This window comes from Macrobrachium nipponense, chromosome 46 (assembly GCF_015104395.2).
Source record: "Macrobrachium nipponense isolate FS-2020 chromosome 46, ASM1510439v2, whole genome shotgun sequence".
Classification (NCBI taxonomy): Eukaryota; Metazoa; Arthropoda; class Malacostraca; order Decapoda; family Palaemonidae; genus Macrobrachium; species Macrobrachium nipponense.
In genome coordinates, this window is record NC_061106.1 from 33,934,072 (window position 1) to 33,954,071 (window position 20,000).

Genomic DNA, 20,000 nt, shown 5'->3' on the forward strand with positions numbered 1-20,000 from the left:
AATTTGGAATAGCCCACAATAAATAAATAAATAAATGAATAAATAAATAAAAACTACTGTACTCATTACAGTTTTCTACCAGACAATTTTTTGTAATACGTGATAAAACGGGCGTAACAACCGTAACACAATCCCATATTTTCTTCTACGTAGAAAGTGGAAACTTCCCATTAACACAAACATGAGAGCATAATGTAACAATAACAATCCCTCTCGAAATTTTAAACGAATGCATTAAAAAAAACGATGTCCATTTTCTCAGAATATTCGGAGAAACAAGCAGGAAAGCGCATCAAGGTAAAGAGAAGGAATTTAGACATAACGTTTATGACACCTAAATGCGATAGAAGCTGACAGTCTATGGCTAATAGGAGACGATGACACACCCGTCAGGGTACACAATCACGCAGATTAGGCGGGTGAGGTTTACGACGAAAGAAAAGAAATTCTAAACAAACTGCGACGCTTAGAAGAGGAAAAACGAGAAAAGGAAGAGAGGCTGAGCATAACATGCAATCACACTAACCTTCAATAGTAGCTGAAGGCCATGGAGGTCGAAGGGCTGCTCCTATTGGCTGTGGCAAACTAGTGGGCGTGGCTCCCTGACACGCTCCTCCAATCATGTTTCCTACAACACTGACGTAGCCTGAAAGGTAAAAAAAGAAAAAAAATAAATATCTATGAAGGCGCATATAAAAACGAAATATTTGGTTCGATCTTAAGTTAATCTATGAGTTCACTGTGCATGCTAGTTCCCTACAAGAACGAAGTGGGCCAAGGGGTGTATGAAAATAGATACGGACACAAAACCAAAGAGGCCTCATCGTTCCTAATTTACATATTCACATCTCATCGCTGTTCGCTCTAAAACTGCCGAGCAATATTTAGTTAAAGTCATTAAAAAATTATGGCGAAAGTTACAAACACCTGGAAAGGTTTGTTTCTGCTGTGTTTAGATTAATAATAATAATAATAATAATAATAATAATAATAATAATAATAATAATAATAATAATAATAATAATAATAATAGCTACGGAGGTTGTCAACAGCTCAGTCCAACATTTTAAATATATATATATATATATATATATATATATATATATATATATATATATATATATATATATATATATATATTATACACCAGTTTTTGACAAGTAATATCTACTTCATTGCAATAATTCAACAACATTACAGTCTTCACTTCGTTAAAAACAACTTCACTCTTTAAAATCCTCCTCTTAGGAAAAGAACTTCTTAATAATCAGAAAAAAGCAAACACGCCGTAGCATAGTTCCGATTAAGAAAAATGTTCCATACAACCTCTTTAGTCACGTTTATTGTTATTTTTATTTTTTTCCAGCTTGCACTTCCCAGGTCCGAACAAGGAAGTGGCGATCTTCCCAAGCCGGAAAAAAAAACCAGCTTAGGCAAACAACCGTCATAAGCAGTGAGATAATGTGAGGGTAGAGTCTCACCCTACTGGTGTTAATCACTGAAGCCTCATGGCACCACCTAGACCATCTGATATTGGGTTACAGGATTCATAGGCGTCTCCCAGAGAGAGAGAGAGAGAGAGAGAGAGAGAGAGAGAGAGAGAGAGAGAGAGAGAGCTTCTACTTCAATTAAAAACCGATTAGATTGCCTCATCCAATCATCAACTGACTCTACAGGTGCACAGTTCTCCGCTTGGGTCAACGATCCATTCAAAGAAATGAGAGTAAACCAACTCGTCAAAGCCATAAAATCGACCCCTGGCAACCTCGCTTGTGATACGAGAAAAACAATAATTTCCCCTTTTTTAAGCCCAGCTGCCGCTGTACTTCATCCTGTTCTTCCACTCAACAAAAGCAACAACAATAAAAACAACATATATATTCTCTTGCATTCCCAACACGTGACCCACAACCCCATAACGGAAGTGACCTTTTTCAGCAAAGGTTATATTTCAAGCAGATTTTCACCTATCTCTCCATATCTGCGTCTCTGAGATTGTCGCCGTCATCTCCTTCTACTAATCTCTCCCTTAAAACATATATTACACAGACTCCATCTCAATAAACCGCCCTCTCTCCCACCAGACCACCAGAGCCCTTTTTTTTTTTTTTTTTTTTTTTTTTTAAATCCACAATTCACTTCCACTGCCATTTATGAGTTTCCGCAGTAATCCTCCCACTTGCGATAATTCCTGCTTCCGTCGACAATTTCCTTCTCTTTCAATCCTGCCGCACCGCTCGATCTATTTACCTCCTTTGCTTTCAATATTCTGTGATCAAGCTCTTGTCCCATTCTAAAATCTTGTCTTTCAACGTTCCCCCTACGGGTTCTTAGAAGTTAGCAGCTTTTATCCTTCACCTTCATGTTTCGTCAACGAAGAATTATTTCTTTCCAACCTCTTGTATTCCTTTTAATCGTACGTTCAATCATCATTGTTACATTATGTTATACAAAAACAAAAAAAATAAATATTTTTTTTTCACTGGATTCCAATTCTACAATCGTCATTTATGAAGGAGTAACGTGTGCTTGAGTTTACATATTATATGATATATACTATATATATATATATATATATATATATATATATATATATATATATATATATATATATATATATATACATTTTGTTTAAGAACTACTGACATTAAGGCTAATAGGTAAGTATACATTTTACTAGTCAGAAAACGCTGAAACTAAGTAAAAATTTAATCATATTTTCTTAAAGATAACTTAATGGAGATATCTGCCAAAATGCGATAAAACGACCGACCAGTATTTAATAATAATAAATAATAAATACTTTTTCGAGTAATTGAATCCATTATAGAATATATGTAACTATTAACGCAAACATGGATATGGGAGAGAAAACATTCCAGCTAAGAGGAAGGAGAGCCAAACCAATTATGTGTGTGTATGTGTGTGTATATATATATATATGTATATATATATATATATATATATATCATATATATATATATATATATATATATATATATATATAAAGTTGAAAACTTGGAGGAACAGGACCACCCTCAATTCTTCGTCTGGCCGGCTGCACAAGAAACCCCGAATCCCCCAACTGATGTGAAACCGCAAATGAAGCGAATCTATTACAACTTCCTGGACTGAAATCTTGTCCACATCCCACATCAGCAACCGTCGACTGTATGAGGAGCCATGATGAATACCCCCCCCCCCCCCACACACACCACACACAACCCACCCCGATACAATACCTAGTACATCATCAGTAAGAAATTTTCACATCCTTTATCTTGTTCTTTTGTTCTAACGCTCCATTAAACCATTACAGTAATAAGGTCTGCAAATTAGAAGGCGCGGACTGGCTTCCAAATCTAATGATCGATATGCAATTTCTAAATATCATTCTAATTTTTAATAATGATACAGTTATCAGTAATCGTAAAAAAGTAATTTCACTCTCACCTTCTTTATTTAAATATAATATAATATAATATAATATATCTAATAATAAATATATATATATATATATATATATATATATATATATATATATATACATATATATATATATATATATATATATATATATATATATATATATATATATATATATATATATATATATATATATATAGTATACACATATATACTTTCTAGCAAGCTTTGTACATGATATCAATTTCCTTAATGAAATAATTAACGGCAATAGGGCAAAAATATTGCATTATAGAGGTATAAAACATTGAAAGAAATATTACATCGCACACGCGCGCGCGCGCACACACACACATATTATCTCATCACCGTGATTCAATGCAAGTATAAATCATATATGTTTCCGAGGTAGAGCGAACTGGATATTAAAGGACAATTGTAGCTTAATGCTTTCATATATATATATATATATATAGATATATATATATATATATATATATATATATATATTATATATATATATATATATATACACATATATATATATATATATATATATATATATATATATATATATATATATATATATATATTATTATTATATATATTATATATATTATATTATATTAAAGCAGACGTGGGAAAGAATGCGCCAGGCATAACAAAAAAATGAAAATAAAAAGCAAAAACTTATGCCAATTGTTTTACAAGTTTACTGACCCTGAGGATGTGACTCTGCAATTCGTGAAAATAAAAAAAAAATAAAAAAGAAACAAAAAAACAAACAGGCGAAGCGATATAAGAAACTGCCTTTGAAACTAATACTGCAGGACGAGAGAGAGAGAGAGAGAGAGAGAGAGAGAGATACAAGGGCGGTCTGTAGAGAAAGTTGGCCACTCTTAAAGCTGAAAAGAGAAGAGATCAAGGAAAGTAGCGCCGTCAGGATTAAAGTTGAGATGCTACGAAGAGAAGGTGCAGAAGGTGGGAGGAGGAGGAGGAGGAGGAGGAGGAGGAGGACACACGTTGCTGCCTCTTGGAGTCTTAACCCTCCTTTACCCCAGCCCTAGTACCGCCTTTCTCTACCCCCCTTCCGCTCTCTCTCTCTCTCTCTCTCTCTCTCTCTCTCTCTGTATGTATTCAAATATTGTATCTTTTTTGTGTACGAGAATCTCTGTATGGTGTTTTTCTGAAAGCCTGAGTCTCAAGTCTCTCTCTCTCTCTCTCTCTCTCTCTCTCTCTCTCTCATGTCAGGATAAATGTTCTTAATCCACGTATCTTTTACCCCTCAACGAAACAGAATAGGCCATAAACGACGGGGAAAACTTGACAGGGTAACAGTACATCTACCGTAAGGAAAATCGGGTGAGACAGAGAAAGTAAGTTTGGGTGAATAATGGCACACAAACATTTTTCAACCGATTTTATGTTATACAAGCAAAATTATTCATCATATCTCTGATACCATATCAAATTGCTAATACGGTCCATATAAACCGTGCAGGCTTTCGTATACCTCCTGTCGAAATTTTACGTCTAATGGTACTTCCTCAATCTCTTTTTCGTAATTTTCATAAAGTTTTTTGGATGAATTGAATGTTACGTAAATAGGATCTGTAAGACTCCTTCAATAAAAATCTACTATATAAAACAAAGGTAACAAATAACTATATATAAGTGTCTGCAATATCTACATGTACTCTCCTGCCTGCCTGCCTGCCAACCTCTCTCTCTCTCTCTCTCTCTCTCTCTCTCTAAACGCACCTACATAAATAAAGTTTCTCGACGTGGACGAATACTGCAATGCCAAGCGTAGCATTCGCTTGCGCGGACATCAAATTTCAGATCCGAGTGCACAATAAAACATGCACTGCGTGGCGCAAGCACAAAAATAGTCGCATTTACTTCTGCATTCTCTTACTCCGTCCTCTTCGTTATCAGTTTGCGCAGAGGACGTTTGGGGATACTATTCATATGAGGTTGCAAGCAGTCAAAAGAAGTTTCACAGCTCTGCAAACCACTCGAGTGTCTTCAGCTACACCCACGATTTTTATTTTCTTTAGTCATTTTTTTTATTGTCATTTCTTTCTAGTCAAGCCAAGACAGTGAGTAATGCGGCCTAGAAGACTAAAATATCCCTAGCAACGGAAAGAGAGACATAAAGACAGCTGAATACACCAATTAAAATACAGCAAAATACAGACATACTGAAGGAAATACATCAGACCAAAGACTATGCGTAATACTTAAAAGACTAAATTACCATTTATTTTGCACGAAAACGCCACGCGTATATACTTTAATTTTGGTTTAATACTATCAAGTCCTTTTGTTATCATATAGCCAGTGACGTTAGTCATCTAGTACTACAGCAAAGCATTAAATTTAAGAGAAACTCGACAGTTTCAAGTAGTATTTACAATTATTTATAGATTGACCTCCTAAAGTGCTTATCAATAAGCGATATACTTTATATTCTGTGTAATAGCCGGTGCAAGGACAACGATACGATCCGAAATGTCCATATGTCTTTACATCTGGTAATATATAAAAAAATTAAAATATATCGCTTATTTATACTAAGCAGTTTAGCAGGTCATTCGATAAATAACTGTAAATAGTATTTGATGCTTTGCTGTACCCATCATAATCATTATTGAGACCGGTTATCGCTTACCTAGTGGTTTTAATGTCACTAGTGATGTTTGAAGATCATGTGGGTTTGCATGAAATTCATGCAGTGAGTACTGCAATATTTGTACAGTCTTTGAGTATTACATATAGTCTTTAGTCTGAGGTGTTTTCCCCTTCATTCTTTTTTTTTTTTTGGGGGGGGTGGGTTATTACTTTATGTCTCTCTTTTCATTGCTACAGATGCCTTTAGGCAAATTAACTCGGTCTTTGCTTGATTAAACAAAATTGAAAATAAAAGATATCAAAGATTCTTAAGCTGGCAAAAAATATATCCAAGAAATTAAGCTGGCAAAAGATATCCAGAAAAATAAGCAGGAAAAATATATCCAACGTCCACGCATTTTCCTTTCGTGAAACGGGTGGCGCCAGACGGGCAAAGCTTAATCAGTTCCCAACTTGTCTCTTGGGATGAGATTGCAAGGCCCACGCCCTTTCCTTGCCACCAGTTGACTCTGGTATACATCCAAAACTAGGTTCAGAGAGAGAAGAGAGAGAGAGAGAGAGAGAGAGAGAGAGAGAGAGAGAGAGAGAGAATAAACCGACGAATATGCTCCACCGGCAGTTACACTTCCCTTACAAGTCTTTAGATCAACAAATTTGCTTAACATTGGTTCTGGTCAAATAGTTAAATGTCTGGCCGTCAAATAATAATAATGGCACACGAGTCGGCAGTGAATTTAAGGGTCACATTCCCAAACCAACCCCTCACAGGCAAAAAATATAGCTCACACACACATAAACGCACACACACACACACACACACACACACACACACACACACACACACACACATATATATATATATATATATATATATATATATATATATATAATATTATAAATTAACGTAAACTATGCTTTATGCTATGAAGAAGAATACGTCATACAAAACTTAGTAATAAAAGAGCTCGGTACTTTGTGTGTCATTTTCCATCATCGTTGCTAGTCTTGAAATGTGTTCAATTTTAAGCACTAAGAATTTTAAAACAATATATATATATAACTATAAAACCTTTGCGATACCAAAACGATTAGAGGCCAATTAAATACTCAAGTCCTCCTAGAGACCATCTGCCACATAAAAGAAAAAAAAACGACAAAAAACGACATTTTATTTTGTCGTTAAGGTGCTCTAAAAAACCAAGGTCCTCTTGTCTCCTAATATTTTTTTTCTTATTTTCGACATGATTCATGTCTCAATATCAGTCATTTTTCGCACGCATGGCTTGTTACTTTAACGCAGCCTCTACTGTTCCACTATCTCCGTAGCAATTTGGCATTCACCTTATTATTTTCCCACAAGAACTTCCATTTTGCCCAGCTTCTTTATCTAATGCTTGTGTTTTCTTCTTTTTTTTTTCTTTGCATGCGCTGTCCTTCCGTACTTTTAACTTTTTATTTAGCTACGACTACCTTCCATAAAAAGACAGTATTTGGCGATAGTATCATTCACGATCTAACATAAAATACAGGCAAGGATTCGTAAGTGTTCGTTACGGGCAATAGAGCAAGGACATCTAACCTTCGCCAAACAAATGGAAAAGGCAAAGTAAATCAATATCCCCCAAGGAGCATAATTAGTAAATCCTTTCAGATTCTATCGAGCAATAAAAGACATTATTTCCACAGACTTGTCCTTCGATGAAAAAAAAGAATTAATAATAAAACTGCCCTCTAGAACCCTTTTCCCTTTTCAACACAGACAAGTACAAATAAAACCTTCTGGATGAATTAACAAATTTTGTCTAGTTTTTTTTTTTTTTTTTTTTTTTTTTTAAATCCCAAGGCGACAGATAAGACGACTCAGCGTCTGTATCTAATCGATGCATAAAGGAAAAATTATAACAGCGTCCACAGGGAGTCTATGGCCTCATAAAACATGAATGGTCATATGTATCACAGAAAAAAAAGCGACCAAAAATATTGAAAAGCTATCAGGGCAGAGGGAAAAGAAAGAGTAGCACAGCTGGGGATTGCTGGTGGTGGTCCAGAAGGCATCACGTGGCCTTCTGAAGAGAGGAGGATTTCTTTCCTCAAACTCACCATAAAAGTATAGAAACAATACCAATGGGAAAGAGATTAAATGAACTGCCCTTTGGTCAACCACGTAGAATAATACAGGACAATGAGAAATTTCACGAAATGCAAGAGTAATGCCTCAAACTGGAACGAATGACGCTCATTACAAAACTTCACTAACCGAACTAGAGAACTGATGAAATAGGCGAAAAGATATTCTAAAAGTAGACATCCCCATTTGGGCGGACTGCGGTATGTAATCATTTCTCTATTACTGTTGTTATTTATATCGTCGTCTTGCTCTTGGTAACATTCATGTCTTTTCTTTTTTTTTAAACACTTTTAAACTTTTCCATCGCTACTTGGAGCTTCCAACGACTGTCACCAGTAAAACTGTTACTTACCACTTACCAGTCATTTCTTAAACAATTTGAAAAGGGTCAAGATACACTTTCCAAGCAGAAAACGAAATGATTACTAAAACGAACGATGAACATTACCGATCCACAATTCTCAAGTGAACGGTTTGCATAAGAAACAAGACTTAAATCCTATCATGAATTGCCATATAAGCTGTTTTATAACTACATATACGCATATAGTGTGTGATACATGCGCGTGTATAGGATTAGCAAAAAAGATATTCATGTGTAGGAATTTCAAGACCATTTCAAGGCGGAAAGATTTTCAGTTAGCAACAAGTTAACGCCCATCGTTACGGATTAAGATCCAACACACGTGTGATAAGTATACCACGAATGGTTTCACCTTAGCAGGATGATAGTATATCTTTTGACTTACCAAAGGGCATTCTCTTTTTTTATCTTCCTATCCTATTATGACCCACAACAATCGACAATCATATTTTCATAATGCACTGCTTAGGTTAACAGAAGCACACTGCAGATTTATGAAACGAGCTCATTCGTCCGTCCTCGCCCGGTTCGAGAATCGAACACGGGTTTCGTAACGGGGAACTCAGGACGCTGACTACTGTGAGCCACGAGAGAGAGAGAGAGAGAGAGAGAGAGTCTTCAAATCATTTCAAGCCTTTACCTGCTGCATAATTCGGAGTGAAATCGTTCCTCTGGGTATCTTGGGCATCTTGCGCATATGTTTGCATCCGTAACGCCTAACAAAAGGCTGAGCAAGGTAAGCAAGAATTATAATAGGCAATATGCTGCTCCTCTGACAAAAGCACCCCACCCTCTTGACATTCTAAAGCAGCTAATCACATCACAGTCTCTATGAACAGAGACCGAGTCCGGATAACTCCGGAACCTTCTGATCAAAACTCGTAGTTTCAGACAACCTCCAGAAGTGTCCAAGTTTATTAAACTTTTGAAATATGATCATTTTCTTGTCGATTTCGGCTTAAATATATATATAAAAAAACTTTATAAAAATACCATCACCACGACGAATTATGCTACGATGTGAGATGCAAACATAGTAATGAATTAGTCCTAATTGATGCTAATCATTTCTATAAACTGTACTCCTCGAAATTGAAAAAAAAAGAAGAGAAAATTCCTCGAAAGAGGAGAGAGGGCGCAGAAGAGAAACGGAATAACAAGCAATGGTCATGGCACCAAGGCAAACAGTAGAGGGAAACTAAGATTGAAGACTGCATGTGCAACACATGAAAAACACAAGATAGCAGGCGCAGTGAAAGATCCTGCCTGGACAATGGATTGGTTGCAGCTGCAGCAGCAGAAGCAAGCTTCGCTCAACAGGCGTCTACAGACCTTCAGAGTAAAATACGGATGACCCGGATGACCGCAACAGGTCATGTGGGTCAAAGAGATGCATCTCAAATAAGCGCCTCCGGTAACTAACTGAAATGTGCACAAAAAAAAAAAAAAAAAAAAAAAAAAAAAGTAATACGGTTCCTGGATTCAACTGCTTACAGAAGTTTATTCTTTATTCATTTACCGCGAATCATACTGAGTCACGACGCATTCCTACATGGTTTTTTCCAACACAGTCAGTGTTACGAATACAGTCTGAATAAATGCCCTTACATTTCATAGCTCTTCACTATTATTACTATTATTGGGAGATATATTAGACGAAGGTTATATTCACAAAATCTTTGTCATTATTAGATTATGTTAATAACCTACGACATCTAAGTTGAAAAATGATTCATATACCGTTACAGTCGACTCTCCCATCCAAGTTTTCGAATCATTTTGAATCAAAGTAGTTTGGCGACTCTTAAATTAAATCTGCTGTATTAGCTTCAAAAAATAAATTACCTGTTGTCTAAATATATTGTATGTTCCCGTTCCATCTTGAACCCCGCCCATCCCTGGCTTTCTCGCAAGGTAGTCTCTCTTTCGCTTCTAAATATAGTGTTTTGGTCAATGTCATGTTGAGCTGAAGTGGGAGAGTTCCTCCTCCTCTCAAACAACCTTCGGTCCACCTCTTCCCACATCCACTCTGCGGAAATCAGAAATCCTAGGACGGCACCGTCCGGTGGCTGATTCTTTCTCTTTATTACCAACGTGCTTTGGAATTCTCTTCCTGTTTCCGTTTTTCTCCACTGTTATAACCATTCATCCTATGAGAGGCCGGCCTCTATTTCCTCCAAGGAAAAAGTCCATCCTTTTCTTTTTTTTTCTCCATCCAAATTATTTTTAGAGTATTTTTTTTATTCCCATAAGGATTTAAATTTAAAAAAAAAACACTAACAGTAACACGAAAACAGTTATTGAACAAATACCCAAAATGGCTGAAACTTTCTATTTTCCCTGACAAAATTCAAAAATAATTTTTAAAATTCAGCCACGTCTCCGTCTGATCGTTTCCAAAACGGACATGGGCATTTCGCCAGGTTTTCTCTTACCCTATTACATATATCGTACAAATATATATATATTTTACATATTAAAAAAATGTTCACCCACTTCAATTTCGGGGATCCTGGGTCAATGGCAAACAATGTACTCATAATGAACGATAAATCTTCAGAATTTCTAGCTTCTCTGATTATGCTAGAATGGACCACTGGTTATGGCTAGTCATTTTTTTCCTTAGGTAAGTCAAGAACGTATTAAAAGGGAATAGATATACGACATAATCCTTCACAAGCGAGAAGAGATCCCTTAAACAGGCGCTGCCCATTGTTTTAATGCGTCTTATTGTTGTTTTATGGCTTAAAATGTAAACAAATAAAAGGGGACACACGTGTGAATAATGCCCGTTTTTTCATGAACTCACACGAGATCGCCAACTAACGCACCAGACCACGATCAATCTTCAACAGTAGGAGGAACTTTGCTATTTAACTCGGCAGTCATCGGAGAGGGCAGTTGCCACACAACGCTACTCTTTGTTGTACGAGCATAAATCATCCATCTCTCCATTATTGGATGTGTAACTCGAATGACCAGTGCCTCTATCCACAAGTATACAATTTCTCTCTCTCTCTCTCTCTCTCCCTCTCTCTGGTAATGGAGGGACGTCCTCTTCCCGTAATTATATTAGAAAAATACTCCATGAGATAAAATTGGGGAGAACGAAGCCATACTTTCATATGACAAGAAAACTTAACCTTTTTGGTTTAAGTTACCCAAAGTTCTGCGTGGCAACTCTGAAACGTAAATTCATGATGATGAAATCCGAAGGTCTTTTGCTCCATCATCGCGCGATTGCTTGGAAGAGCACCGTCGAACAGTCTCAGTTAATTTTCACAAAAGGCTGCTTATATTTTCTACATAAGCTTTAATGCTGCTGCAGAGTACGTGACAGAAATAAACGTCGGAAGTTTTGTTGAAAAACGACCGGGGAAAAGCTATGATTCATCTACAGAATAATATAGATCCGTTATAGAATAAATAAGCACGGATAGGATGACCTTAAAGAAAATAAAAGCGAGCGTTCACTGTCGTTAATTATCACCTCAAGAAGTTTACTGCCGACGAAATAAATATCTACAACAATATGGATAAATCTCCGCCCACCAATTCCCAGGCACAATAATACCCTCGAGGCTCTAATAAAACTCATACGCAGTTTCATTTCCAACGTCCTAAGCTTTCAGAACCTTGCCAAAGAAGCCTACACATCAGAGGCAAGGTTAACTGGGAAGAGAAATGCTTCGCCCACGGTTACCCTTGTGGGTCTCCACAGTCAAAATCTTATGATTTTGGGAGCCTTGTTAGAAAATTCATTTGTGTGTGTGTGTGTGTGTGTGTGTGTGTAAGGCATGGGTTTAATTCTCCTAAATGGCGTCCTTTCTCTCTTGACAGAGAATGGACCTCCTGTACGAGAGAGGAATAAAGAATTCATAAGATCTTATGAATTAGGTACAGAGGTTCGTGTGCCAAGGCAACACGTAGAGCGTTTACAGTAACTTGGCCAATGGCTTTAATTTCAGTACAATTTTCAAGAAAATGCTATTCCGCCGCCGCCCGCCCCGCCCAACACACACACACATATATATAGCTATACTTATATATATTATATATATTATATATATATATGATATATGAGTCAACATCAACATTACCGTGATTCATATACACACATCGAGCTACAAATGTCCTTTAATACCTAATTCGCTCTAAAAATTTCCCCTTCGGTTAACATATGAAAATATATTAATTCAGAGGTAGAGGGGATTAGATATTAAAAGGACATTGTAGCTCTGTTGTCTGTCTATATATATATATAATATATATATATATATATATAATATATATATATATAAATAATAAAACGACTGTGTTCGTGCCTATAAAGGCCCTAAGATCCCCAAGATACTGAATGTGTTTCTCATAAGATATAAATAGTATTTACATTATGGTTACATGCAAAAGTTTAAAAACATTTTTTTCCTACGCTTAAAAGACAACACTGAAATAAGTCTTCCAATTGCTCCCTATTTGACAATCATGAAGGAACTCGAATGTCACTGAGTACAGCTGTTTCGACTTTCGTGTTTATAATAACTTCCAGATTCGATAAAACCCAGTTTGTCCGTTAGGGCAATTCTCCTTAGTCATTATCCCTCCTTGGTGGGCTGGAGGGCTTCCGTAAGATCGAAACTCCCCTAAGTATAAGATTATTATTTCGACCTAAGGACGCGGTGATGACATAATACCGGAATTCACATCATTCAGGCGAAGTTTATCTGAGAGCGCGCACACTTCATACCACAGTACTACCTTATACACATGTACATACATACACACTCTCACACACACACAAAGCACGGGCACGCGCGCACGCACACACACACACACACACATACACACAGACCGGAAGGAACCGCGCTGCTGTAATGCCTGGGGTTTGGACTTCGACAGACAAATGCGCATCCGCAACACAAATCAGCCTTCAAACTCGAACAAGAAGTGACCTTCAGCATAAACTCTGATATATGAATCTTTGCATGTATCCTGCATCACATTTATTTTGATCTAAGTTTATCGAAATTTATCATCTGACTTCCTGACAAGGGAGAAAGAAGACTCGAGAAAAATGACTTTCAATTGATTCAAGTCTGAATAAAACAATGTAAGTGCCCAGAGGGAAATCAGCTTCCTTTTAAAGAGCACAAACGCGCTCACACAAACACAAAATAAAAAATAAAAAATAAAAAATACTCTCAGATTCCGGCGGCATTCTCAGTAACTGCGCAGATTCCAAACAACTCATCCCAAGTCACTCCCTCGTTCATGAAAACGTCGACTGCCAAGTGACGATATCTGTGAAACTTTACATTAAAAAAAAAAAAAGAAAAAAAAAAAAAAAAAATAAAAAAAAAAAAAAAAAAAAAAAAAACCGAATCCAACGCAGACTCCTGCGACGGAGATTCACACCTGGACCCCGGAGAGGAAGATCAAAAGATACTTTGCATGAAGTGGAATTGGTCATATACCGCGAACAATTCCAAGAACGTGAAAGCATGTACAAACAACAGACTGCGAATCTGTTTCCTTCTCTTTCTACTAAAATAATGAGCTAGTCGGTCTGCCGTCTCGCATTCACTAAATAGAATAGAATATAGAACAGAATACCGTAACAGAATTTAGGCCAAACGCCGCCGAGACCTATGATGGCGATGGCATTCAGCGCTGAAAAGGAGGAAATTGACAATAACAATGTTTGAAAGGAAAACCTCGTAGTTGCACTACGAATCAATTGTTAGGAGAGGGTGGGAAAGTGAGACGGAAGAAAGAGAATAAGAATAGAGGTACAGTAAAAGGAATGAAAAAGGTTGGCAGTTAGGAGCCGAAAGGACGCTGCTAAGAAACGAAGTAGTGCCTACATTGCACTGCATGAGGTACACTGACGGCACTACCCCCTACGGGCGTTGTGTTGACTGAGGCACATGCAATGTGAAATGTGATCACAATACTGTATCTCGTGCTTTGGGTCTGAACACTTGATTTGCTTGTCTTCACGTGGGCTCCACTACACCCTAATTTATGCAAGCAACAACACATCAAAACATGGTTCGCGAAATATCGTCCACAGAAATTCAGCTAGGACACATAATGAAACCCATACAGGAGACACTAGTTTGCATCAAATGACCGCTTTTCTGGACCTTTTATGCATAACCGCAAAAACAAAAACAGAAAAATAAATAAATAAAATTAAAAAAATATAAAAACTAACGCCTCCAACCTACCGAAGTACTACCAGTTCATATTTTTAGCCATTAAAACACCACCATACAACTGGACAGAGCATCTGCAAAAGGGATGGTTCCGCAGGCATAGAGAGGTGATTGATTATATATATATATATATATATTTTATATATATATATATATATATATATATATATATATATATATATATAATCAATCACCTCTCTGTACCTGCGGAACCATCCCTTTTGCAGATGCTCTGTCCAGTTGTATGGTGGTGTTTTAATGGCTAAAAAAATGAACTGGTAGTACTTCGGTAGGTTGGAGGCGTTAGTTTTTATATTTTTTATTTTATTTATTAATTTTTTGTTTATATATTAATTTACATAATATATAAATTATATATATATTAATATATATATAATATATATATATAATATATTTAATATAATATATATATATATAAAAGGAATGATAAAAGCAGGAAGAGTAAAACCACAAAATTAAATTTAACAGCTTCATCTTCCTAACGAGGTTAACTACTTCAACTGTGCACATGCCAACAAACTCTGTACCGCTGAAGATCGAGTTATGAACTAAAATGGTATTACTCCGGAATGCCATAAATACTGAATGAAACAGTAAACCAGTTTAAACACTAATGATGACGGTATACCCCGCACAGCTTAGGCGAGTCTATTTTTCTTGCCTCTTACGGACATCGACAGATCAGTTGCCAAAATAAGAATGCAAAAGTAGTTCTTCCTATGTAATGCAAATAGATGCAGGTTAAATGCGTTGCGAAATACGTCCACAGACATAATTAAAAAAAAAACACACACACACATATATACACACACAAGAGACTTCTGGCAAGGCTTAACCACCTTTTTTGACTGTCTTGCTTCATAATGGTTAACTCAACAAGCTCTGGCAGAAGCTGAAAGGTAATAAATGCGACAATAAATATGAACCGGAGAATTAAGATAGTTCACATTCGAATTAAAAGCCACATAACTAACTCATGATACAAAAGAAAAAAAAAACGTGGAGACCTTCACACCGTCGGCATGAAAATACCAAATAAAAGCACACAAGACATCTGATACAATTATATCTAAAGTAACACTCCTGAGGATAGATACACAACGCATCAAGAAAGAGCACTGATTCTGGGAACCATTTTGTGCAGTGATATGATAACCTTTAGAAATATTTTATAATTTTCAAGAGAATTCAAAATGCCGCTATTTGTAAACGTAGCCATTAACCTACAATTTGAGAGACTTCTTTGTCTGGATTCCGAAATCAACCATAATATGGAACAAAAGACTTCAACGTGCTTGTATATATCCTCTGACTATACAAGTTATTTCAAAACAGCATTCCTGTACACAAAACCAAATCATAAGATTCAAACTAAACTAATACAATATGCGTTTTTAAAACTGATATTTTTTTACATATTCAAGGTGGCAGGTATTTTTTTTTCTCTCTCTCCCTTTCTCTTTTGTATTCTCGTTTCTCCTTCTTCAATATTTCAGTTAACGATAACAATCTCTCTCGTTATTACAATAAATAAATATTCAACGCAAGAGATCCGTCAAACCAATTATTTTATCGCCTAAATATTCCAGGCTAATACCGCAGTCATTCGAAAATTAACATCTCGCAGGCCATACCATTATCATTTCATTAATAATAATAATAATAATAATAATAATAATAATAATAATAATAATAATAATAATAATAATAATAATAATATTATTATTATTATTATTATTATTATTATTATTATTATTATTATATTATCACGTTTCTCTGCAACTTAAGAAAAAGGAAACCATTATTTTTTTCCCTTGTTATCCTACACATTAAGAATCCTGCTATTGCGTATAACTAACAGGACCTGAAACTTCGTCAATGTATATTTATTACCGGTATACATATTTATCTCTAACGATATTTTTCCATATCAAATATGTTGACAGTATATAAAAGATAAGGCGCATTTATAAACATGTCCACCGTACTGTACATTGTTTGCATATACTATGTATATGTATGTATGTATGCATATACACTATGCATTAAACTACAAATGTCCTTTAATATCCAATTCGCTCTACCTCGGAATTAACGTCATTGAAGCCCTGATTTTTCCTCTGTGAGCTGGTTCGAATCCACGAGAGGACGAAATTATTATCATCTAAAAAATTCCCCTTCGTTTTTGAAAATATATTAATTCCGAGGTAGAGCGAACAGGATATTGAAGGACATTTGCAGCTTAATGTATGTAGTACATGAATCACGGTGGTGTGATAAATATTCAATATATACTATATATATATATATATATATATATATATATATATATATATATATATATATATATAATATATATATATATATATATATAAAACACCATTTATACGTGTAGACCAAGAGGTCACATGCTGAACATAATTATCTGTGAAAGTAAAAGACGCAAACATTGACGAAAACATCACAAAGCCTCATGTAAATTATGGAACCACGCGTTCTAGTGTATGTGAACAGACCACCACATTTTCGAATCCTACGTAAATCTCCCCTTATCAAGAGGGTCGCCTTATCTTCCCAAATACCATTTCCTTATCGCAGTGAACAGCTTGAACCTGACATACGTACGATCTCATAAACTGAAAATACCTGCAATTAACACAAATGCGTTGTAATATGTGTGTGTGTGTGTGTGTGTGTGTGTGTGTGTGTGAGAGAGAGAGAGAGAGAGAGAGAGAGAGAGAGAGAGAGAGAGAGAGAGAGAGAGAGAGAGAATCGCAAGTAGCGCCCTTGATGATGTCTACGTCAGGAATATATTTCTCATGCACAGAAAAATAAAATTATATACAAAAATCTACAGGGAATAAAAATCACATTATACATATATATGATATATATATAAATATATATATAATATAATAATATATATTATATATATATAGAAATTATAATATTATATATTATAATATATATTTGATATATAATATATATTTTATGATATATATATAGAAATAAAGCACGAAAGGATAAAATCATTATTCTGAAAGAGATCATAAAATTTCACGGACTGAACAACTACCAAAGAATATAACTCACGTAAGGGGGTCTGCTTTCCCTGATGCTACTGGCAAAAATCCAGTAGCATCAGCCTTATCTAATGACACTTGTCAACGGCCGCGTGAAACGAATTCAACCAGACTTTTTCTCCTGTAGGGAGGTAATGCCGTCATGCGGTGCACTGTAGGCATTACTTAAGGTTCTTTGCAGCGTGCCTTCGGTCCCTAGCTGCAACCCCTTTCGTTCCTTTTACTGTACCTCCTCCTTTCGTTTTCTCTTTCTTCCATCTTACTTTACACCCTCTCCTAACAATTGCTTCGTAGTGCAACTGTGAGGTTTTCCTCCTGTTACAACTATTTTACTGACATCCATTTCAGCGCTGTATGGCCTCATATGTCCCAGTGCTTGGCCTTTGGCCTAAATTCCATATTCAACTCAGACTTTTTCTCGCTAGCAATCTTGGGAAACGCTCACGGACTCGAACCTGAATCTAGTATGAAATCTAAAATTATGGGAGGGAGGCTTTTAAAAAGGCTGAAATATTTTCGGAATGATAACCGAAGTTTCTTAATTTTGAAAAAATGGGACGCAAACAAAGTCTTTCCATGACTAAATTCTCTATATGAAAAAAAAAATTAAAAATTAGGAGAAAATAACGAAGCAAAAGCCCTGAAATCATTTGGCTTATAAATAGACAAGACAATTCCAAAGAATAACGAAACTAAAGTAAACTGGCCTTAAAGATTTCTTAGTCCACTTTAAGATTAACCCCTCCTTTACAAAAGTAGGCTAAACCAAATGTCATCCATTTCACCTCAGCTTTCCACGCAAGCGCTCTTTTTCATAGTATTAGGAGCAACAGTTATGTAGTACCACATCCCAAAAGATTTAAAAGATATCATCATAAATAGATACAACAGCCGAGTATAAGGCACTATCTATTACAACTAAAATGGACAAACCTTATTTCAAAAACAAACATAAACAACTATAAATAATTAACTATTTGCTCTTTTTGAACAACTTAAAAAACAAGTCAGCAAATAAACATCATTTTGAAAACATTCTACCTCCCCTGGTGTTCCTATATTGTTAATGTAAATGGGGTGTTTATCCGTGTGCATTTAAAATAGTTGTTTTCTTAGGGAGGCGACTAACCTGCATGCTAAGCTAAAACTCATATATATATATATATATATATATAATTCATATAAATCATTCGAGCTAACAAATGTCCTTTAATATCTAATTCGCTCTACCTCGGTATTGTTATATTTTCATATATGTACCGAAGGGGAATTTTTAGTTGATAATAATTTCGTCCCCCCATGGGATCGAACCACCGTCCAGTGGACGGGAAACGGAAACGGACAGTGACGCTATCGAGTCGGCCAGCAGACTCGATAGCGTCACCGTCCGTTTCTGATTTGGTTTCCCGTCCACTGGACGGTGGTTCGATCACATGAGGGGGGACGAGATTATCATCAACTAAAAATTCCCCTTCGGTACATACAGGAAAATATATCAATTCCGAGGTAGAGCGAATTAGATATTAAAGGACATTTATTTGTTAGCTCGAATGATATATATATAAATATATATATATATATATATATATATATATATATATATATATATATATAAAACTAGGTATGAGAGCAGCATGTAAACATGAGTGAGTTATACAATTTGGATGTTGGAATTAGGGCGGAGCGTCGTACGCTCAGTTTTTGATGGGAAATCCAGCGGAATGGGAAACTGCGGTTTCCTCCCAACCAGACGCGGAGTAAATGGGAAAAACACAGGGTTAAATAAAATAATGTACATAACGTTGAACGAGGTGTAAATACTGCCTTTAAAAATTGGAAATACTGGGGAATCAGCGACAAGAAATAGGAAGAGACAGTTACCGAAGCTAGGCTAGGCGTGATTTACTATTCCGGTGGTCTAATAATTCCTGTAACAGTGGAATTATATATGGCTAATAATCACCGAAACAATGAAATTATATATAACTAAGAAAAAAAATACGCCAACGACAACAGAAAGAGAAGACATGACAACTAAACTTTAAGTATAAACACAGCAGAATTACGACTAATAATAAAACTACGAAGACTCCACTAGAGCAACTTGGCCTCCCACGTTCCTTCAC

General features: G+C 35.8%; 1 protein-coding gene across 1 annotated transcript in view; it reads right to left on the minus strand.

Annotated features, from left to right (window-relative positions):
- Positions 1-20,000, minus strand: part of LOC135214888 (uncharacterized) — a 102,923-nt gene that overhangs the window by 62,131 nt on the left and 20,792 nt on the right. The window contains 1 exon segment of the mRNA XM_064249334.1: positions 527-646. Within this exon segment, the coding sequence (XP_064105404.1) occupies positions 527-623 (97 nt within the window). The 5' untranslated portion in view covers positions 624-646.